The sequence below is a fragment of the Melanaphis sacchari genome, unplaced genomic scaffold (genome assembly GCF_002803265.2).
Source record: "Melanaphis sacchari strain LSU unplaced genomic scaffold, SCAv2.0 Contig244_pilon_pilon, whole genome shotgun sequence".
Classification (NCBI taxonomy): domain Eukaryota; kingdom Metazoa; phylum Arthropoda; class Insecta; order Hemiptera; family Aphididae; genus Melanaphis; species Melanaphis sacchari.
The window spans coordinates 517,145-543,606 of NW_020271119.1; the positions used below are offsets into that span (position 1 = coordinate 517,145).

General features: G+C 23.6%; 1 protein-coding gene and 1 long non-coding RNA gene across 4 annotated transcripts in view; one reads left to right on the forward strand and one right to left on the reverse strand.

Annotated features, from left to right (window-relative positions):
- The window catches only part of LOC112594877, a 31,289-nt gene extending 11,334 nt beyond the window's left edge, over nt 1-19,955 (forward strand). Inside the window, exon 2 of the long non-coding RNA XR_003114674.1 lies at nt 19,894-19,955. This is a non-coding gene — a long non-coding RNA (uncharacterized LOC112594877). The remainder of the gene's footprint in view (nt 1-19,893) is intronic.
- Nucleotides 1-26,462, reverse strand: part of LOC112594873 (zwei Ig domain protein zig-8-like) — a 234,466-nt gene that overhangs the window by 167,952 nt on the left and 40,052 nt on the right. For all 3 annotated transcript variants that reach the window (XM_025339886.1, XM_025339884.1, XM_025339885.1), the window contains one exon: nt 4,128-4,208. In XM_025339886.1, coding sequence (XP_025195671.1) covers nt 4,128-4,208 — 81 coding nt within the window. The remainder of the gene's footprint in view (nt 1-4,127; nt 4,209-26,462) is intronic.

A 26,462-nucleotide genomic window follows, 5' to 3' on the forward strand; every position in this document is an offset into this window, starting at 1 on the left:
CTACATTACTATCGTATTTTCAAATATAATGTCTCATTTGACAGCCTACAGTAATAATATAAAAAACAATAAGAAATATAAACGTTACGAAACCACCATTCACGGACTATGCACAAATCCAACGTATTAAATATCAACGACCATTGTATCAAAATAATATAATGCCTATGTAAGTTTTTATTCCAAAAAAAAAAGCATGAAATACAAAGTCTTTAAGTTCTCTGTAATCATTAAAACGGTCATCAATCCCACTCTGAATGTAGCAAAGAATAAAACACATAGCGAGTATGGTGTGCAATTTTCTTTTGTATGTTTCATCAAACATATATTTTAAATTCTTCGTCCAGTAAGTTTTAAAATAAATGAATAAATGTATGTTTTAATTCAATGTTTTTGATTAACAATAAAATTGCGTAAACATTGAAGTCGATATTTTTATAGTCTGTCAAAAAAGTGTACTGTACTACAATATTCACTAGGTCACATATGTAATTTTCATTCCTATAATATTGTTTTATTACATATTTTCTTAATGTGTTATGAAATTATATACATTAATTATGGAATACAGATTAAACATTTACTTTAAAAACGCATAATTGCCAAAAAAATTAAGATGAACATTATGTCCACATAAACATATAAGACATAACACACAGTTTACATACATAATGCCATAATGCACATCATTTATAGAGACAATTTTTAAATATTTTTAAGTTTATATAATTTCTATGTACTTGAATTTTATTTTAAATTTCATATAGCCAATTGGTACATTTTTTTTACGGTAATGCATTAACATAGTACATGGTGTACGTATACAATTTGTTCACTTGAAATATTATTGTTTTTTTTTTTTTTTTAGTTTGTTTACCTAGTGATATTAATGGGTAAAATTTAAAAGTACGTCATTAATAATCCATTATATATGAGAATAAAAAAATGAAATTTATGAAACGACCTTGGCGATTTTTCGGAACAACATTTTGCACTTTATTAATTCGCATAGGTACGGAAGTGGCAGTAATCATCAAAGAGTTGAAATTCCACAGAATTTAAATTAACAATAAAATGCCTACCATTTACTAACATTATAATAGACCTTATAGTTTTATTTTTTTTTAACTATTTTTCTTGTGGTTTTCCGATTTTTATTCCTTTTTTTTTTAAACTCATATATTGCCTATGGAACAATATGCCACCTCCTTTATGGTATAACCTTTATTTTCCTAGACCATTTATCATTGGTGCGACGGGCTTGAAATGAAAACGGTCCAAAAATAACGATACTCTTCTATTCTGACTCGCATGTAAATTTATATACATGATGTATGTAAAAGAAAAAAAAAAACATCTTAAGATTCAAGTTCTATAACAACAATCTAAGATTCAGCTGAATGTTTTTCAGTATAAACAAAATGTGTTAAATCGAGGTGTGGTGTAATGTCGGCTAAAATCCTTTTTTTTATGTTTATATATCGAAGAAAGAACTAATATTATACTTGTTAGCCAGCAAAAATTTGAAGCTGGTAGCCTTATAATACTTTTAACATCCAAATTCTCATACGATATAACAAATAAGTTACTTTGGTGTTTTAAATGCTCTAACGGATTTTGCTAACCAATATTACGTATAGTTTACAAGCAACTATTTTCTAATTTATGTTGTTAAAATAAAAAATTACGGTTCGAAGCTATTTTGGTATTTTTTTTATTTTTATATTTTTGAATTTTTTAAGATTCGATAAACAATCATGGCATGTTAGATAAAACAATTTTAACAATAAGATAGTCAGTAAATAAGTTGGTAAAAAAAAAGACACTATATTCACTATATTAGTATACCATTATATTTTATCAACAGCCTTAGATGTTTTAAAACAACTTATATTTAACAAATGTGGGGCGAAGATTTTTATTTTAACTATGTTTATTTAAAAATAGAAACATTTATTTCAATTTAATGTGAATATATCATAGAAAGGTATTCAGTGTCACGTTATTATCGTAATAATAACAATAAAAATAATAATAACATCATGGTATACTAATAAATGCACATATCACACAGATATTATACGTCAGACCCTCGTATATAATTTCTACACACCATTCAAACTTTTAATTTTTACTTTTTATGCGTATAATAATTAATTAGACGATTCTATACGATTCTATATTTTATAACGTCATTGCCGTAACAATGCGGGATAACAAGACAATTGATGGTGCGAAAAATCAATATATATATATGGATTACTATAGTGTTATATTGTGTTATACGAACCATTTTACATCATTATATATATAAACAGGGTGAAAACAGTATCACAAATCCATATGATTATCAAGATAATCGAAGATACAATTTCTATACAGTATAATATTCATTTATAATTAATTTTTTCAGTTATTTATTTTTTTTTTTTTTCATGATAACCTACGATACTAAAATAAAGTTGTACTTCGATTTTTTTTTCTAGGACGATTAGTAACTTATATATAACTTTTAAATCAGTATGTTGTGTGTATCTTTCTGAATCCTATATTTATTTATATATATGGTACCTATTATTATATATATTATTATATGCATTACCTGTACATATGTAGTGACAACCCGTATACAATTCCTGTGTAGTATGCTTATATTCCGACAAGTGAAAAAAAAAATATGTACCTACCATAATATTACATTAAATAATAATAAACAACGTTCCGTCATTTTCATTAACATAAAATTTAATAGTTTACCTATTTGTCGAATGTTACCGTTGTAACAACCTATCTACGTGAGTCCATATAAATTTAGCTGTGTACGACTACGTGAAGAGTATGTGTAAAGTTTATCAGTGTGAAAACTTTGGTCATGCGAACAGAACACGCATGACGGCGTGTCTGCAGAAAGTGAAATTAAATCATCGCCACACCTCGTTATAATATTATATTCGGCTCGAAAAATGAGTTTTTGGCGAAAATTCGTAAACTCATAGGTGTGTCTATAGCACTTAACCAAATTAAAATGCTTCGTGGGCTAACTCCGGCAGTGCATATATTGCTAGTTGATAGTGCATTACAACAGTGAAAAATAATAACAATCATAATGATAGTTGAAACAGTTTAATTAATACTAACATTTTGTAGTAAAAAATAAAAAGTAATTGACAAACTTAACAGCTGTAAATATAAAATGTTAAGTACATTTTTACAAGATTAGCAGTAGGTATTTACTAAAATCTTGTAAAAACTACTGTTTTATTTATTTTTTATTTTTTTTTTTAGTTATAGTTTACTGCATTAAAAACAAAAACCTGTTCAATTTATGAGTCCAATATCGTATTTCAAATTAAAGTATTAAGTTGGAAAAACTAAAAATTATTTTTGTGAGCTTGTTTTCGTGATCGGTCGTTCATGTATATATCTTATTCAATAAATACTATATAAGTATTATGCTCTCTGTCGTAGATGTTCACTTTAAATTTGAGTGAAATTCATACACAATTGATCATATAACTTAATTTGACATAGTCGTAAATGTTTAACGTAGGCGATCATTGTATAAACCTGACATCTGAGCTGTAAATATTTCAACATTATGTGCATTAGGTAAGTCACATTATGTTAATTTTTAATTATAAGGTAGATGAGTAAATATCATATCTGTGGTCAACTATTTTATACTTAATACGAGGAATACAAATATCAATGTTGTTCTACAATAGTCATATTGTAGTTAAAATAACTAGATGATTTCATAAAAAAAACACGGGGATTTCGGGAATACTCCAAAACTAGTTCACGGGAATTATTATTTTTTTTAAATCGATAAAATCAGTTATAATAATCGAGAAATAAATTAACAGTATAAAATCATAAAATATTTAAAGATTTGATTTAAGAATATAATTAATAGATAAAATCACATAAATATAACAACAATAAATACATTATTAAAAACAAAACATAAATCTTTTTGTTTAATTTTAAGTGACAAGCTTAGTAAATGTTATATATGGTGTAGTTAATATTATGCATGATAAACATAACAGTTGAGAAGGTAACTTGATATTAACTAGCTATAATATTTAATTTTTTTAGTGATAACGGTTATTGCAATTACTTACTCGGATCGAGTTGGTTCGTCATGCCTCCGCCGACCGATGCGTGACGACTGTGCCGTCTGTCTGAGGCCCATAAATCGGGAACTAAAAAAAAAAATAAATAAAAAATAAACCAAATAAACTCACAAGTCAAATGAAAATAATAACAATATGTTATATAATTTTATACGCGGAGAAGTTGTAAATAATATCGTGAAATATAAACTAGTAAATCGTCGTAAATACGAAGTTCGTGCAATAACGAATTTCTGGCTGCTCGTGATGTTTGACATTTAAAACTTGTCTCGAGTGTTTACAAACGTACACCAAAAATGTTATAATATTATACAACGCATCGAAAACTGATTATGTACATAAGTTCTACTATTGTGCTCCATCAATGTTTCATGTTTGGGTACTCAATTTACTCTATAAACGTTTTAGAAACGTAGTTGTGAACCATTCAAATGCTAACAATTACGAATTGATTTGAGTTTCACCATCGTCTTGTCAATAAGCAATTAAAACATTTATAATGACGTCTAATTGCATGAGTTGTCACAGTGTCACTTTGAACTGACCACCAGTGAACAAGTTTCAATTGACTTGTGCAATTATTTTCATCGTATTGATTTTAATACTTGCTATATGTATACATGTATTTAAATAATTTTGGAAAAATCTGTTGACATCTTGGAAAATAAAATTCGTTTGTCTTATAATTTATCTTTATTTTAATTGTGAATAATTTGAGACGCTAAAGTCGAGTAAAATTCAGTGTAAAGTTGTGTAATCGTGTAATGTTTTCAGTTTAAAAAATAGTCTATTTATAGTTATTATTTTTGATATTTTAAATTATTTTTAGTATATTACTAATATACAGCTAATATTATTTTATACACACTACTCGGCGTTTTGTTTAGGCAATATAAATTACATAAATAAGTGTGTGAGTGGATTTTAAATGTGATAAGTGTATTTTACGTTGATTAAAAGCGTGTGTTTTAAAAATAGTTTGAAAAGCTATACCTTTAAAATATTATAATCGAAATAAATTGTACAACCGTACAATGTGCTCAAATTATGTGAGTATACTTATGTTTTAAACCTCTATGCATAATAAATATCGCAGGGTGTGTATAATAGTCAATAATTAAGACAAACAAATCCATATTCAACTTCTTAATACAAACCGCACTTTATCTCATTAGAGTACTAATGAGATTAGTACTTATAAATTATGAGTATTATGAATTGTTTTGAAATTATCATGGAAAATGAAAATACTAAATGTAAATAATTCTACATTATATCAATTTAAGATTGAGTTACCCCGTGTATTATAGTTTTTGATTTATATTCTATGTACAAATTATTGTGATGAAATTGGCCGATTAAACAAAATAATGTAATGTACATAAAATAAATAATCTGTTTTATTAATGTTGTATATTTTAACTTAATATGTAATTTTTAGGTATTAGAGGCAAATATTTTTATTTGAGAGATATTACACAATATTCAATACATTTTTAAAATGTTTGGTCATAAATTATTTTTACGAGCACTTAAAATTTAAAAACAAAATTACTCTACACATTGTAGCAGATAAAACTTTGTTCAGACTTGTTTTTTGAGTGGTTGGTTCTATCATTATTTCGAAATGTATTACAATAATACTGTATTGTATTATTCATAGACGAATAATAAGAAAAACTAATTCCTGCCGTACAGATTATGAATCTCCAAATCATAATTTGATTATTTAAGTATCTTAGTATCTTAGTATAAAGTTAGTCAATATGGTAAAATATCTAAAAAGTTATAACTTATAACACACAAACCTCACATTTAGTCTTTGTCAAATAATGATACTTAATAGGTCCATCGAAGAATCGGTGTATAAATGCACATATTGTACGAATACAATATTATTATATCATATATTTACATTAACATAATATACTTTATAATCAATTTTTTATCATTAAAAAAAATGTTATACCTTTCATAATAACATTATTTAATAAAAGTTTGTTTATAGAAAATACAATTATAGGATCCTGTAAAATGTAACCTTATTGTATAGGTACTCTAATGTATATATAAATGTACAAGTCTTTTTACTCGTGTAACCGTAACAAAAGAGACATAACATTATGACAATAATATATATCATATTTTTCTTTTTTTTCACTAAAAGTTTCTCCTACAATACGTGCATTAAGTGTAAAAGAATGTTGTTATGGTTTTATGTTTGTACACTTTTATTTTAAATTGTTAATACAAAATTAATGATTAAGCTTTTAAAATGTGTGGCCTAGTGAAAAGTTTAATTATGTTATACTAAAGTATGAAGGTGAATTATAAACGAAACGTATACAACAATTAATCATTTCAAAAAGATTAATTTAAATATTAAATAAATCAATAATAAAGAACTGTTTAAACACTTATATATATAAAATATAATATGAATTATTATGGTTTTCATAAATTATAAATTCAGTGTCCGTAAAATAATTTACACCTAACTACATTTCATAAACACTACAATAATATAATTTTGGCATTCATGAAATGCAATTTAAATTGTGTATACACTATAAATATCCAATAAAATAATCGTTTAGTTAATGCGTTTACAGTCAAACATTACTCAACAACATTTATTTCTCGTGTTTAATCCATTTCGATCAGGTCACATCAGTCATCATCAGAGTGCGTGTTAATGCGTGTAGATAATATAATGTCTGCATGAATATAATTTTAGGCAATATTTACCAGCATAAACTGTTTAAAAATTATTTAAATGGCAAATACGTAAATTATTATAAGTCATGGAGGTCAAATTATTTATATCACTATATTGAAGATCAAACATATTATTGTGAAAAATAAAAAAATTCATTATAATTCATTAACCTTTTAATATTATAAAGTAGTATTTTTTCAATTGTTTATCTTTCAAAAACTATTACTTTTGAAAATGACTTAGTATTATAAATTCTAGATCTAATTATCCAATATTACATTTGATTTTTTTTTTTTGTAAAATTATTTTTAAACTGAAAAACTGCTCATTCAAATTTTGAATTAAATACACTAAATTTTCAATAAAAAAAAAAAAAAAAAAAAAAATGCTTATCTTCTAAATGTTTTATAATAAGAAAAAGAAGTATAATTTCATAAACAGAAGCTTTTATACCTTTAAAGTAAGACATTCCTTACCTTAAAGGTATAAAAAAAATACTAAGAATTTTAAAATATAATCATTAGATATATATAAAAATTCCGATTAAATTAAATTTATTATTAAACGAAAAATAAGGATGAGCATATTTGGCGAATCAATATACGTATTGTATACTGGTGATTGAGTTATGTAACTCGATTTTCTTATACCTTAGACTACCTTTAACTGCACTAGTTATAATAGTTGATAACCACCTGTGCTATCATTGATCTAGTCATGTCTGTGTAGTTCTATCTGTTTGTATAAGTACATTCAACCCATAGATATATTGCAGGTTATTATCTTTATATTATACAGGAGAGTTATTCGTTCTTGACAAGGTATTATCGTAAAAAAAAAATAAAATAATGTTCTTTGATTGAGAATTATAACCAACAATATACAATAACATATACCAATAATATGTTCATAGCACCACAATTGATGTAACATAAATTATTATACTCGTATTTTATTATTACACGATAATATATAAATGCACCCATAAATCTCCTGATAGTTTGATTGTTATTAAAACAAGCATAAGCAATATGTGTTATATATTATATGATAATAATATATATTGAACATTTCATCTGCAGAACTGCTTCCGAATTAAATTTAAATTTCTAATCCATTTGTTTAGAGTCCAACAAATACTAACAAGCGAATAGTATTATTAAATCTATAATGTACTATATAACATCAAAATTATTGATTTAATTGATAGCCAATGGGCGTATTATTTAATGCAGTGGACTAACATGTTTTAGAAGCGTAAATGTGCGATACAAGTAAGAGATTTATTACTAAATTTAAATAGATAATAATATGTGTTTAGTACATTATTACTTAATAATAATACAAAATTAAAATTTAATAATAAAAATAAAAAATCCATATCAAAAATTGTGAATATATTTTAATACATTCGACTTAAATATTGTAAAAAGTTAAGCATTTAATATCAAATATTATTCATTTTTTTTTTTCAAAAACTACTTCAAACTTTTATAGAATCTCGTTATTTTTGCTTCAAATATCTAGATACATTTGCATAAGAATTGAATGATTGAATATATTTATACACCATACAGACCACACAGTTTATGTATTTTTCATATATATAAAGATAATTTTTCGTAACTTTAGGGTTTTACTAGACACGTTGATGTATATTTATTTATACATAATATATGTAAATCAATCATCTAAATTATGAATATATGAAAAACTTTTATGGAATCAAAATTTAAATACATTTTTCTAATATGATAATACGACGAAGTTTTTTATATAACTGTAATAAATAGATCGTTCTTATAACTAAAATACATTCAAAATCAGTAAAATTGTATTTAAATTATGACTGTATAATCATTTACGTGGTACAAGATAACTGGTACAGAGGCGCCATTCGGGATGTAGTAAAGTATACACCTTGACACTCCTATATTTTTTTCTAAATCTCATTATCCTGCTATGCAATTTTCAAACATATCAATGGTTTCAGTTTAACAACAGCTAATTCCGACTTCCAATTTTCCAATTTTTTAATTCATTAAAATACTAAATAGATTACTCATTAATCTTATACATTCGTTATACATAAATAAAATCCATGACGAAGTAAAATTGGACTAATAATTTAAAAAAACGAGCCTACTAAAATGTTGGCACCCTTATTAAAAAAAACTCAAATGGTGCTACTTATCTGATAAGTAGGTGCCTGAAAGTTATGTATAAAAAATGGTAGCCAAAATAAAAATATTAATGAATTAAACTTGTATGACTTTAAGAGGTGCATTTTTTTAATGGTAACCTCTTGATATATTTCCAAGTTGTATCAATTTCGAATTGTATTATACAATACAATAGCAAAAAAAAAAAATTGTTTAATATGTTTACTACAATTTGTGTACGTTTCATATGTTGCTAATATAAATATATAATATTATATGTATTACAATTTTTAATTTATCTGTTTGTGTTTTATAAACTTAACTTAATTTTAAAATTCTGTAGAATCAAATATGTAGAATTGATTAAACGGTTATTTTTTAGAGACAATATTGATTAAACTTTATAGTGGATAGTTTTTTATAAAAATATGAATATGCTATGAGTTGTAACTTAATCAATATGTTCATAATCACAATTAGTATTATTCAGTTGTTAAAATACAATTCATTTAATTTAAGTCATTGGCATACTTAATTATCTTCCTATAAAAACGGAAATGTATTATTGTTGCTTAAATAGTATCGTTACCATTATATTTTTAAAAAGTACAGATTCTTATTCTACCAATTATTGTGCAGTGGTTCTTAACCGGTGTTCCGTGGACTTGGTATAAGTGTTTCGCCAAAATTTTAAAATCAATTTTATTTTTTTCAAAATAAAATCATTTTAGGTTTTATTGGTTTATTTTTGTACACAAAAACGTTATCGTGAATTTTTGAATTATATAATGTGTCAGTATACTATATAATATCTGTAAAAATCATCAGGCACAAATATCTCATACAAAGGTTTCAATTTCTAATTTTTAAATTTTTTTAAACTCTTTTTATAATTTTATTATTTTTTAGTGACTAACACTAATATGTATGGTATGCAAACAATTTTATGCTATACATTCATTGTTTAATATATTAAAAAATTAAAAATGTATGTACTACTATTTTATTTTATGGTTGTGTTCCGCGAAAATCTTATAAAATGTTAAGTATTCTGTCATTAGAAAAAGGTTAAGAACCACTGCAATAGTGAATAAAATAACTTATCTGTGTTAAACATTTTTCAAATTATCCATTTAATATACTACAAAATGACCAAACTAAATATTTAACTTCGTCATTTGAATAATAATAAATGTTATTTAAAAACATCAAAAATTAGAAAATAAAATATTTAATCTAAAAATAATTTTAAAAATATACTTCTGTTGTTATTTTTTAAATAAAACAGATAATTCATAAATTCATAAATTTATTTTCTTAAAATTAAAATAGAAATAATACAGAATTAAAACCATAGTCTATTTGATTTAAAAATAAAACATTTTGATTTTTTTTTTAATTATTATCATGGAATACTAGAATGTAGAAATGTAAACATGTCCTAGAAAATGTGTATAATAGAGTCCTATGTATGATGATTATTATACTTACATAGTGTATACTCATACTAATGAATAATAATCATTTAAAATTAATAGAATTATTTGGCCAACATTTGAATTACTTTGAAGATACAATATATAGAACGTAACATAAAATAAAAAAAATCTTTCATTATTTTTTTTAATTTTATTCATAAGATTTTTTCATTTTTCGTTTCTTTATTTGTAAGTTATAACTGTTCAAAAAATAAAAATAACAAAGTAATTTTATACTGTAAAGCAGTTTTCAAATATTATTATCGATCTTTGAAAATTTACTTTGAAAGATAGTTAATTTGTATCTTATGGGACTATTAAAAATTAATTTAAAGTTAAGGAAAGTCTCAGAGTTAAACTTTCAAACCAAAAGTTATTAAAAAAAAATATATATATATACCTGTTTCAAAAACATAAAACCTAATTTTATTCAATTATCATTGTTGAAATTGATTAATTATCCCATGAATTTCAAAATTAAAATAGTATTCAAGTTTTTGTATCATTATTATCTTGGCCAACTTTCTTTGTGTAATAATAAACCTATATGATTGTATTATAAAAGTATTTTAACAATCTTATAACATAGTAAATATAGCTTACGAATTTTATAAGAACGTGTCTGACCACTTGTAGAGAAATTAAATAATTATATATATATATTATATTTCTTCAGTAAGCTTTTAGTGTAACTGTTTACATTTCAATAATTATGTCAAGAAATAGATAATATAATTAAATTACTAAAATTACTTAAATTAATAACACACACAATAATATATTTTATAGTCTATACAATACTTAATTGATATAAGTTATCATTGAAAATCAATAGGTAACAGAAAAGTAACCTACAAAACTTACATTTAATAATAACTCAACTATCACAATTTAATGAAACATGTACTTTTAAGAATCTCATATGACCTAAACCTCTCAAAGTTATAATTTAACAAATACAAATAAAATTAACTCAAATATTAAGCTCACTTCTCGTTCAACCAACTTATTTAATCCTCTATTCCTTTACCACTGAATCAACTGTATACAGCAATAATAATGTCTCATTAGCCGAGTCAACCAAGAAAACCATCATCTCTAACTCCATTACTGTCTTTACTACTACCAGTATCACTACTCCAACGATTCAGACACAAGTACCTTCGATGCCATCATTAAACTCACTACCAGCATTGTTCTCGCTGAAAATACAGGCACTCAAAATCGCATGAACATAATATTACACAAAATAACTCTAAAATGTAAACAAACTCAAGAGTTTAATTCAGCTTATGATATTTCACTAAATTAATATTATATAATTATTATTATAATATTATAACAATAATTGGAAAAATATATAATACTCATAAAAAATTTTGTACTTTTTTTTTTGATATTGCAAAAAAACTTAGTAATTTAATGGAAAAAATAAACCTTATAAAAAAAAGTTATCACGAAATCCATAATTACAAATTACTTGACCAAACCAAGAAAATAATTATTTCCAATTTGTGTTTCACCATATCTAACAAAATTGCCTTGATAACATTTACTCAATTTCTCAAATTAATTAATTACTTATGGACTGTAAAAACATTGAAAGATATTGACATTTTAAAATTCTAACGACAGATGTTTTAAAAAATAATAAGACGCAATAATAAGTAATTTTTTTGGATAAATAGATTAAAAATATAATGAAAATAAATTTAGAATATTTAAAAACTATATTTATAAAATAAGAAAAACAATAAGTTAATTTTATAATCGATTAATTTAAATAAAATTGTTTTCCCTAAAAATGAATGAATTTAATTTCCTTCTTGGACTTCAATTAAAAACCAGAGATAAAAATGTATTTAAAAAGAAAAAAAAAACAAAGATCAAAATAAAATTAATGTTAAGTTAACAAAAAATAAGTACTTATTCTTAGTTCTTACCGCTTAATTTTAAACAAAAACGTATTTTGTCCTGTTTATAATTCAAAAATATTAACAAATGTAAAAAAAAAAAATACTTTGTGTTGAAACTTTTTTTTTAAATTAACTAATTATTATAAGTCATAAACACGCTATTATTAAAACAACACAAATATTACATGAAAGAAAAATTACATTTTTTTTGTGCGATGGTAAAAGAATTCATATTTTTATATTTACGATATTATTATCATTATTGATTTATAATTTAATTGAACCTACAGATTTTTATTTTTGTATGCACTAATATTAGTTATTATTCCTTTCAAATAATAGGAATACTACTTTTTTAAACATTTACATTTAAAATTCGTTAGTAAAATAATATAATATTATGACGTATTATTATCTTAATTTTTTTGTCAACTTGGCCAGTGATTTGTGACAAAAATGTAATCTTTTAAACCGCGTGTTCATTATTTCTACACTTTGGTTCTAAAGTTTAACGTTGTATACAATTGCTCGGTTATATAATTCTTGGTAGGCACTTGAACATTATAATGGTATTATGTTTCATCGTTTCACCGTTTATTCTTTTTTTTTTTTTTTTTTTTTTGTAAAAAGGTACCCACAAACGTCCCCTGCTGATAAATTCAAATCTTCTCATTGTGTAGAAATATTCCACATCGGTTATTACTGCTATCGCAGTTCCCTAGATAACTACTATTGAAATGGCTTGCTCTAATGAAATATTCATGAAGTTTTAGATCGAAAACTGAAGAGACCTGGCACCATCTGAGCAAAATGTGATCGAAATGGGGTATTTTATTTTTGCTTTAATTATTGGCGTTATAGCTAGTGATTGCAGCTTAAATAATCGATTTTCATATAAAAATATTATTACATAATATTTAATATTTCGTGGCAACGAACTGGATACATATAAAGTTGACATGTCAATGGTGCAATTACACTGCTATTTTATACGTTTAATGTTTTATGTCTGTATGATGATCATCAAAATTATGATAATGAATAATGATTATGATGAAATTGATAATTAAAAAAATAGTTATTACAAAATAATAAAAATTTAAATATAAATAAATGATAAATTTTAAAAAAATTTAAATTTTAAATTTAAAAATTAACTTTAATTTTGTTATTATTTTAAAACAATTATAACCCGCCCTATTGGTGACGTTATTTTTATAACACCGTTAGTGATGTGTTAGCGAAATGCTCACCTATTAAAATACACGTATGAGCTTACAAATGTATATATCGCGATACTGATAAATATCAATATTGAAATACTAAAGCATAATAATAAAAAAATATACTGAGATAATAATAAAATAATATAACAGTATGATAATAAAATAACTAAATAGTATGGTAAGGCGATCAGTGAAGAACAACGCTAACATATACATTATTATTACATGTACGGCAACATTGGACTTCAATAACTTTGTTAGTTTATTTATAACATTTAATGTTTTTCCGTATTTATTTTCGTGAATAACTCAATGAAACATTTATATAATATTGTCAAAATTGAATGAAATATAAACCAATGGTTCTAAAAACACTAAATATGTGAGCAAAATACTCATAGCGTCACCAACAACGGGATAATATTTTATAACACAATAATATACAAATAAAAATAATAAAAACGATACATGTCATTTTAAATAAAAACTTCTTCTGTAATCAATGTAACATTAAAGTAACATAATATTTGAAATCTAATGCAAAGTTTATTTTTATGTATTTTTACATTATTATTTAATGTAAAAATAATTAATAAAAATTCTAAATTATAGTGATAAATGTTCTGTACAACACTAAACTATGATTTAAATTGATTGACAAGATCATCCAAAAAAAAACTACTTATAATCCATTGTATTATAATATCAGCTTACCAATTAATATGATCTTTAATGTAATATACTGCAGTTAATGATAATAATATTTTATGAAAGAGTTGCTTAAGAATAATTTTCTAAAATATCTAATATAATTAATGGGTTGAGCCAAGAAAAATTATAAAATCAAGACTACCACCAAGACGGGAACCTCAAGTTTATGTATCCTTTTCAGCCTCTTAATGTTTGTTAAGAATTCTAATTAGTGTTTGTATGAGTACAATACAGCCGATAATGAATTACATAAATTAGTTAATCGCAGAGGGTGGAAAATATTTTTAATGCATTTTTAAATATGATAATTCCATATTATTATACCTCTGTGATTCTATATAATATACGTAATATAAAATTGCAATTACAGAAAGAGAACACATTGATTTAAATTGATTAATGCCGCCTAATGAAGACACTAATTTCTTTATATCATTAAATTTAATTAGTAGGTTATTTGATAAATATAACTATATGAGTTTGATATTTTATTTAACATAATTATTATTGATTGAAAACGTGAATGTTCTAACCACACACAAAATTTAAAAAAAATCTTTTTTAGTTTACCAATATACATCATTGCATACAGAAAACTATTCTGAATAAACCTCTGAGGTTTATTACTATCGACAATTTTGGTAAAAAAAAAAATGTGTGTTTTCTTTATAATGCAACAGTATTTGTAGTTATTCGAATAAATTGTTTTAAACAACTACTGGGAAATTTAAAAATTACATTCTTGAAATACTTTTTTTGTTGGATATTTACATCAGTTTAAAACATACTTTTGACACCCATGCAACTCGTTGAAAGTCGTAAATGTCAGTACTCTATTGATAATAAAAATGAAAACTATATTCGTTAATGTAAAATATAACTCCTAAAAACTAAATTTTCTAGCCACTTTAGAATAAAATCAAACAATCGAACATTACAAATAATACATTTGTATTATTGTAAGACACTATACCTATAAAAAATCTTTATTGACTTTTTATATTATTATTTATGTACAAAACTATAATGTTATAAGTAATAACTTATTACAAAATCACAAAATATCTCGATTTAAATATGATAGGTCATATTCATAGAATCTATTTAAAAACATACACAGAATAAAATCTTTTAGAATAAATGAATTATAATTTAAAATAAATATAAGACCATTGTTTTCTAAAAATAATAGTTTTATTTTTGAAGTAATCGGATACAATATAATTTACAAATAACTTCAAAGTTGAATACCTATTATAAATATAAAAATGATGCAATGGCATTGAAAATGAAAGAGTAACATTTTTTGTAATTATTTATGACGTTTTTAATGTCTACCTGATAACCATTCTAATATGAAATTAATTTTATGAAAATAACCAAAATATTAATGGTGTGTATAATTTACAAAATAAGGGTCTGACAAGTATATCAAAATTGATACTTGTCATTAAATACGTCAAATCGAAAAATAAATCTAGAATAAAACTGTTATTTGTTAATTTTTCTATAAAATTTAATTAAAAATGTAATCTTATATCATATAATACCTATTTAGTGAATTATTATATAATAGTATCAAAAGAAAATTCCAAAATATTATAACCACGTTAAAAAATAATCTAGTACAATTGCCCTTATTCTTCACAAGTTGAACATAAATAGTTCAATTTCTGGAAAAAAAAACAGTATTTAAAACTAATTTCATAAAGTTTAAATTGTATTAATTTGATATTTTATATAACATGAATTTGTTAAGATTATGTTAATGTGTCGATGCAGCAATGATTGTATCATATTATACAAAGAAGTTACATTAAGTTTTATTATTAAGATAAATTAAAATAATAATACAATAACTAACATTAACCTAATGATTAAATATTAATATAAAAATAAATAATACTACATAGTAAATCATTTTATTTTTATATTTGTTATTTATTTAGTGTTGTGTATTATATTGTGATAATTATCTGGAATTTTGAATTATTAATAAGTTATTTATGTCATAATATTATGATAAATTGTATTTATTATGTATAAAAAAAAAATTAATATTAAATAAAATGTGAATGTTATTTTAAATGTATCTATCTACTATAGATATAAGTTACATACAAATAATACTTCTAATAAATACAATCAATTTTGATAACATTTCATCAAATGTAAAAATTATTTTTTTTTTTTTTTTTTAACTTAGAATTAATTGTATTAGGTTTTTTTTTATTAGTATTTTTAATTTTTTTTTTTTTATAAATAAATTATTATAATTATTATTGATTTATAATTCAAAAAAGATAGTAAATAATAATGTACCTCACATTATATCAAACTTGCATAAGCCAACATAATAATGTTAACACCACACTAAAATGATTTCATATACTACTTTTTTATTTGTATGGTTAAAAAAAAAAAGAAAAAAAAAAGTATTATTTAATATCTGTAAAGACAAGACCTAAGAATTTAATATTTAAATTTTTCTTTTTAAATTGTTATAATAATTAATTACTGAAACCATACTTTGAATATAACTTGTTTACAATACATACTCAGGACAAATAGTATAATTATGTATGCATATCAAGGGATGGAATTCCGAGAATAAATAGAACAAGTAAAACATGTTCAAAGCACATTATTGTCAACAACCCTTGTCGAATTGGATATTACTCAAATAAATCGAATGACATTTTAAATTACATTAAAAACGAAATATATTATTAAGTATTTGGCTTACTAGAAATTCTTACTCTTTTTTTTATACCTATACACAATGCAATATAACCGTTTTCCAATCACAGCCTTTTTAATGCTGTTTCTTAGATATTCATTATTTATTATTTTTCTTTATTATTACAATTTTATTTTCAACCATAGAGTATCAAATTGGAAAAATAAACAACAGTAATGTACAAGTAATCATTCAAATGCTACAAATTTTAATTTATAAGAAGAATAACAATATACATTTTATTTTTTAAATTAATTTTTTGCATTAAATATAATATACAAAAAAATATAAACTCAATATTATTACAAGTACAAAATCACTACAAATCTACATTACAATAAACATTTAGTTATTTTTGAATATCCTGAAATATTATATTGAAGTTATAATTATTATTAAAATTGAGGTACGAAAATGTATTATCATATTTCACTTGAATAAACAATTTATCTGATTAACTATAAAATAACACTACTTTTTAAGTATTGAGTCAAATTTTAAACTTTTATAATTTAACTTATACCAATTTGCATTAAAATTTATTAGTTTCGAAATTATCCTGTATTTTACTGGTGGTAATATTTAATTATTGTAGGTACCTATTATTAATCATAATTATATACTATTAGTATTTTCATAATTAAATTATTCTAACTAAATCAAAATCCAAAAACTTATTTTGTTGGTTGAATAAAAATAATTACATCTTATTTTTAATTAGAGGTTTATATTTAATATTTAAGTTGATAAAAATATTCATTATAATTTAATTAAAAGGATTTAATAATAGTTATTTGTAATTTCATTAAATTAAAAAGATTTTCAACAAAATGTATATACATTTTCGTATACTTTTCAAAAAATGTATTAATTACATTAATTATTTTACTACTCAAAGTGTAAGGTTTGATAAGGTATAGCTGTAAATGAATCATTCAAAGGAAACATTATTATCAAACAATATTTTTATTGCCAAATTAAAAAAAAAATAGAAATGGAAGACTGGAATACTAAATGTAATAATTTATCATATAAATTATGTCTTTAAAATATTAAAATAAATTAACGGTAAAAACACTGAATCTTAAATATTAATATTGAGCTGTAACAATATGAAAACAGTTTAAAAAAAAAATAATACTGTGATCACCTCAGTACGTATAAATAGATAGTCTGCATAAAATTAATATTGTTTAAATTGTAATATTTTATTTTGTTTTAATATTATAAATAAATCGGAGGTACTGAAAAGATATCTTTACTCTATTTATATACAAATATTATGTGTTTGAACTCGTTAAAAAAAAATTTGATAACATTAGAAGTTTCTGGGTAATTTTTTAAATAACAGTTAAAATATATATGCGTGTGCCAATATAGTTTATAAACTCCATTCTTATAATTATTATACATGCCAACTGCATCGATTGTAATTTGTTAAACAGGTCATATATTATACATTTAAAGTTTCTCTAGGGGTTTTTGGTTTGTTTTTAATTATCTTCAAATGTGCTAACAAGTACCTAAGCGTATCGCCGATATTAACAACATCAATACACTACTTTTTATTTATTATATCTTGTGTCGTTATGATACGCATTAATCAGCACTTAAACGTCTAGATTAATAGCGTCAATAGCGTTAATAGCGCCGTCACGTCGACTGACCTAAGAGACGATACGTTGTGTATTTCTATAGAACGAAATAAAACGCGTACGGACAAAAAATAGGTAGAATAAAAAAAAAAAAACGAACATAAAAAAAATGTCCAACGATTGTAACTCTGATGTAAATTCAACGTCACAACATGGTACCCTTATTCCATTCGCTTATCTCGTTGGCGTCGCCCCTCAGCAATTTGCTCGACGAATTTCCCACTCCATCCCCGATTGTGCATTTTACCTATATCAACCCTCACGACTACCACCGTATAAAATGCCATCTGTTCCTAAAACATAAATGTTAAGCTTCAATGTTTTCTCCAGTGGTAATGATTTTTTATACAATATATAACATAATACAGCGTAATGGTTCCCATTTGATATGTCACAAAATTCGATCCATCTGTTAAAAAGGAAGTTCGTTTCCATTTTTTTCCATGTAATAAATACATAATTTTAATACATTTCGATTTTTATACAATACACCCGTCATTTTTAATGTTGATTTACTACATGTCACCTAAAAGAATATTCTTGAACCATAAAATATTATATTTTTTTTTGACACGTTAGTATAACATTACCCTTAATTTATTATTAAAAGTAATATAAATTTAAAAATTATTTTAAATACACGCTTTTGAGAGTTAATGGGCATTAATGAAGTTGAGAATGAAAAAAAAAATTAAAAAAATTGATCATGACTCATAAGTTATAATTTTAATTATTTTAATATTAAAACTTTGTAAGCTCAATATCCACAAACTTTTTCATTTGTTAATTAATGTAAACAATTATTTTTAGCCAGGTTGCCAAACATGTTTCGAAATTAAAATTGATAAAATCGATTTTGATTAAACTATAACTTTCACTATTGTAAAAGTATTAAAAAAACGTTGAAAATATTTGAAGCATATTAAATTCATACAACAAAGATTGATCATATTATTATAATTTATAATTAAGATTACAATTTTTATGAATCAAACAAAAATATGAAAATATTTCCAAAAATCAATCAGTTAAAAAAAATGTATTATCCATTTAAAATATAAAATGTACATTTTTTAACTGTGGTTATTTACTTAAATAAACATCATATTGGTATATTTTAATAAAATAGTTAATTTTTTTATTTTAGATTCTGAACAGAGCGACGAATGTGGTAATTTTACGAAATGTGTTTATTTTTTTGCACTTATGTAAGTACACGTTTCAAAGTATAAAATTATTTCAATTGTTAAATTTAAAGGTGGTTTCTGATAGAAAATGTATATTAGTTGGTACTTTGAGAAATCATTAGTAAAATTTCCCATTACTTTTAAAAGTAATAAAGAAAATAAAACAAATAAAAATAAAGAAAGACGGGAATATTACAGATGTTTTTCATATTTGGTCTTAATTAAAAAATTAATAATCATAGATACTTAACATTTTAATTAAATGTTTACATTATTTTTTTTTTATATATATATGCTATGCATAGTATAATTAAAAAAAAAAAATCTTTCTGAGATTTGTATATACATTTGAATTTTAAATGTTAAAAAAATATAATGTTTAATCTAAGATTAACTACTTTTTATTTAGTTGCAATTCTAAATTATTCACGAGTACTTGGAATAATTACATATATATACATTTACTATACACAACTTTTCGCAATGACATTTTAAAAATAACAAGATTAATTGTAAGCTGTTGCTAATATAGTTACATAATAATCTATACTGATGTATATTAGAATACTAGCATTAATAAAATAAATTACCATTAAAGTTTATGGAAATAGAAATACATGAATATAAAAAATTTAGTAATATGCGCGACACATCGTTTTCGTAGAATTAATCAATGATTAATCATTGAATTAAGATTGAACACATATCGTGTACAGAGTTCTACGTCATTGCCACTTACACCGAACCGATTTAAAATTTGTTCTGTGATTTACATGAGGAAATAAGAAAAATAAAAAAAATAAGTAAGACCGTTAATCTTAGAATAATATATTTTAGTACAGTCTAAAATCAGTGGTTAAACTCATAGATGACCTATCTTTATTTAAGTTTTAAATACGATTAAGTTAGACTAGTATTTTAAATGATTAAAGTGAACTATATCATCGGATATTTTTATGTAGCGCACATAGTTTGTATTAATATAATATTATTTACACAACCCTCCCCCCGAAAGAATATCCGCAGAAAAAACCCACGAAAAAAATTCATCAAGGAAAAAAGCCCATAGAAATACCAGCAACAAGAACAAAAAAAAAAAAATTAAATATATGAGCTATACGTTTCAGTTGTATTCTTATGTGTTTCTTTTTCTTTTTATTATCCAACTATTGATAAGAATTTTGACATTTAAATTAATTTAAATTGTTGAGTACTAACAACAGAAATTAAGTAGACTATATATACTTTATCCGTTCAAATGAGTATTTATCTGTACTTATAAATATTTAATACTCCATTAATGTACGCTTAGTTGTCGAGATAGTACCTAACCTACGTTATAGTAAATTTGAAGTAATTTTTTTTTCACATACTATGGAGATTATTAAACCAAAAAAGTTTAAGAAAAATTATATAACAATGGTTATTTGTACATTGCAAAATATATTGGTAAATTCAAAGTAACTTTGAGATGTTTAAAGAGGTCCGTGATGAAATGTCTGGGAGAATTATACACCGATCTTAAAAATAAAACCTTAATTAAAATTCAATCATAACCACTTAAGAGATAATGACAGTATTATAATTGTTAAATTGTTGATTATTTTATTATTTTACGAACTATCAAAAATTGACTGACAAGTGTGGAGTGACAAATCGATTAGGTATATTAATATTAATTATTATTATTATAATTATTATCTTTTTATCTATATTATTATGATGTATGAGTTATAATTATTATATTATTATAGTACTTAATTTAATCAACAAAATATTAAATAAAACAATTATATAACACTCGTATAGAGTTTTATTTCCGTGGGTGTTTTTTCCGGGTTGTTTTTATTTTTTTGTGTGTTTTTCCGGGTTGTGTTTATTAGTTTGGGTATTTTTTCTATGGTCATGTTTTTCATCTACCATTATTTATTTAAAATGGAATCTTTATTAGCATGATAATATAATTTGACTAATTAAAATTATCAATTACCTGCGATACGATGGGCTGAAGTTTTTAACTATAAACTTATTACTCGAAAAGATATAAAATGTTTTGGGTTCTATTATAATCCTCGACAACAAAAACAGTTATATATAAATGTATATTGTATAACAATGAATATCTGTGATTGAAAACGTTGATTGAATTCAATTCGAGTACAAAAAATAAATAAAATCAGAAAATAGAAACTCGATCCCCTTGTGTTCAATCATTTACCGACAAGTCGTCGTCAATACGACATTATTCTGAATGAAATTGTAGTAAAGAAAAAAAATCACTCGTTGAATTTTTAAAGTTTTCCACCGTTTGCTTTCGATTATTATATCGAAAGATATATCTAGCAGTCTGGTAACTGTCAAATGTAATTTTCCGATTTCCCGTCGACTCAAAATCTCTTCAGATAATTGTTTTCAAAACAAACTAACCAGGCTGTCCCCGGGGCAACGCGATCTATTAAATGATCCTTCCACCGGTCAATATTCCGATATTGTGTATTACAAACGCATATGATGTGAGGCGGTGAGCAACGCGCGAGATTTTGGCGTCGGCTCATTGTCGTGCCTGAAAAATAGACGTTCCACAACATTCGGTTCCGACAGATAATGAAGTAACTTTTGTCACGAAATCCATTCAAGATTCTATACAATGCACTGCATGTATATTTATTGTATAGTATGTTCAATTCCGGTCACTTATATACTAACCGAGATCAGGTCAAACAAACGGTTATTATGAGCCTGCAGTGGAAACTTTAATTATTTTTTGTTTTTAAATTGAAACATTAGGGTGCGTCGGGTAAACATTTTATTTTTCTTCCACATTTCACTCATGTGTGAATCTATAATGATAACAAGACGTAATTATTTAATCAATGTGTTTTTATTTTTATTTTTAAATACGTAAATAATTGGAAATCATTGCAGAAAAATATAATATAATATGTATTTAAGTAATTAAATAATTACGATAAATAACGATTAGATGAGTGTAGCAGTTTAATGCCAAAATTTAAAATACGTTTAGTATTGACTAATGGTAATGATAAGAAAAAAATAAGTAAATAGTATAAATAGTTATTTGAAAAAATTTCAAAATAATTTCAAATCATTTGAATATAATATGAGTATATGTATTCAAAAAAAAAAAAAGTATATATATATATGTGTGTGTGTGTGTACAGATAAAAAATAGCTGTTTATTGTTATATTCTGTTTATATATTATATGATAAAAGAATCACTCTGTATATTATCATATATACCTACCTCATTTTGCTACACACGTTTCCATAGAAGTTGAATTTTCTTTCGATATAATAACTGTACTGACTACTGATAAAAAAAAAAGGTTTCCCGACGACTTCACACCTTGTCAACGTAACGTTATGCATTATCATAACCTCTTATATAGTTCTATTTAACTCAAAATGATTGAACATTTTGTAAATATTGGAATTCAAATAATATATTATGTATTTATGTCATGCCATAAACTTATATAATATCATATCAACGTTTGTTGATTTAATATCGAAAAAACTATCACATATTATCTTCTAGTCTAGAATCATTAGTCTTATTAAGTAATGCTTATTTTTAGTTACATTATAAATTATGATACATTTCAATTGGACATTATTAATTTATATTTACTGTATAACGCATCAGATTATATTATAATATAATTAGTATATTGGGAGATATTAAATGATTTTTTTTTTTTTTTTTTTGTCATAATGGGCCTGGAACGCTATTTTAATCTATTTAATCTATTTTAGTATTTTTTTTTTCTGAAAGTAATTATATAACCTTGAAATGCTAAATCAAGGTTAAATTAAATGTGTAAGATATTATAATTATTATATACGAATAAAACTGCTACAGTGTCAAAAGTGTATTTGTTAGTCTTATAACAAATATTTATTTTTTTTATATTAACCGGGTTAATAATAAACTGAGTATGGACTGTTATAAATAAATTTATGACCGTCTTATAATTTCTAAATAGTAATTTATAATTGTACAAAAAAAAAAAAATATTTACAATAAATTTAAAATATTACCTACTTTCATATTTTAAATCCTAATTCAAATCAAACACAATCTATGATGATCTATCATTATGTAAAGAAGATTTATTTATGAATCCTATTTTATATGATATATATTTTATATTTAGCGAGCATAAAAAAACACCATAACCATAGTGTGTTTGAAATAATAATAATATTAAAAAAAAAAAACAATTTTAATAAAAATGCATTGTAATTAAAATAAAATTGAAGTATTTATTATTATCATATATTATAAGTAATGATGTGATTTTGTATTTTTAGAAGTATATTTTATTCATGTTTTAGCTTTAAATCGTAAAACGTTCACTTAACTGAGGATTACAACAGTAAACAAACCTTGACTCCTGTTTAGTGTACATAATTAATTGTGTTAGGCTAAACTTTTTGTTTTGTTTTACAATAAACCGTTAAGGATAAATATAATTATTATGATATGCATTATGTTTGAAAAATAAAATACAATACATGAATAAATAACTATAGCATTATCAAAGATCAAACAATTAAAAAAAAAAAATAAAGAAGATTTAAACATATATTCGTATTGTTGCCTGTTGGGGCACTATTGAGGCGTTTTAAAAAATATACATTCATTGTTAGCTATACTTTTGATACTGCAGGTATTTGTACTCAAAATACAAAATTTTCAAGCATAATAAATTATGATTTACATCTGCTTAATATCGTTCAAGATTAAAATATTATTATACTTCAGTGGTTAATGATACACGAAAAGACTGTGTATCAGCAAAACGGTCGATCTTAAAGAATTTTTTTTATTATTTATTTTTTACATTTTATACAATCTTTATTTACATAACAATAATTTATTTTCAATAAGAAATAATGGAAAGTAAATTCCAAGAAAAAGTAATAATGTATACTAAAATATATTTTGATTATTATGATATATATATAATGTAGTATTACCAGTTACCTATATAATTCCTTACATCAACTATTGAAAATTTTACTTTTATAGTCGTCCAAATAATAATGTATTGTTATAACTTATAACTAATAATTTATAAGTAACACATTTTAATGTACTAAAAATTTAATTGAATCAATCTTTCAAAGTTTAAATTATGTACTTATTTTAAATTTTAAGCGAGACGATAAATGTATATGTAGTACAATTTGTGTGCGTGTGTGATTTTTTTTCATTTGTCTTTCATTACCATCTGAAGCAGTATAAACGCTTCAATTTGCACTATAAATTTTATGTGCTTGGTACTTTAAAATGAGAACAAAAATCAAAAAAATGCCACCGTTTCTTAAAATTATTAAGGAAAATAAGAAAGTGTCAAAACAGAAACTAAAAAATAAGTTTTCGATAAAATAGATTTTTTTTTTTTTAAATGGCTAACTAACAATTATTTGGTTTCAAATTCAAAAATATTATTCTATTACTCATTTATACTATTGAACTATTGACAGGTAATTCATAAATACGGCATTAATGACATAAACGTTAAGAAAACACGAACTAAGAAATAAGTATTATTAATAGTCTTATTAATATTATTAGCATAATTAATTTAATCTACTGTATAACCAATAGTAAAATATATTATTATAAGTAAAAGGAAATATAAATCTTATAATTAAAAATACCCAGTAATATAGGTTAATAGATAATTTTCTTTCAGAATAGTTTTGATATGCGAATTGAAATTTAAGATATCCGTGATAATAAAACAATAATATAGTCTACAATGATGAGGTGCATTTAAGACTTAGTATACAGCAGAGTATTGTTCTCTGGTTTTTTATATATTATTTTGTGTCTTTTAAAAAACTACGGAGAATTGACTTTGATTTGTACTATCAATATTATGTATAAACATTTAATTAGTTAAAATTATATTTAAAAACATAACTTAAATGACTAAAATTTGTCAACACAGAATAATTTTAGTTAAAACATTATTAAAAATGCGTAAAAACTAATAAGTATCTTATAAATAGTATTTAACGTTAAATAATGTAGGCTATAACAAGTTCGTATAGCTTAATAAAACCAATTTTACTAAATACTATTAAAACAAAGACAATTTCCTATATCCGATTTGAGTTCCAAAGTGTATATCCGATGCAGGGTGATATCCGAACTAATTTCAGAGTAACGAATATGTTATTATTGACGGCTTTGCCCACCGTCGACCGGTAAATACCAAGGCGTCATAATTAATACCATAACGGACTAGATAGATGTTAAAAGGGCGTTTTTCAGGTGGCGGGGGTGGAAAAATTGTTTGAACCATCGTATTTAATGGATCACCATTCAACAGTGAACATGATGAATGTTTATACCGTCTCCACACGCGCAGTCATTATACGTTCAGCTCAACATGGTGGTTAGGAACGAGTGAGTGACGTTTGATGGGTAGTGGTGAAGGGGTGGGTAAGATTGAAGTACGTTAGAAGCAGCCATTCTTAATTGAGTCACGT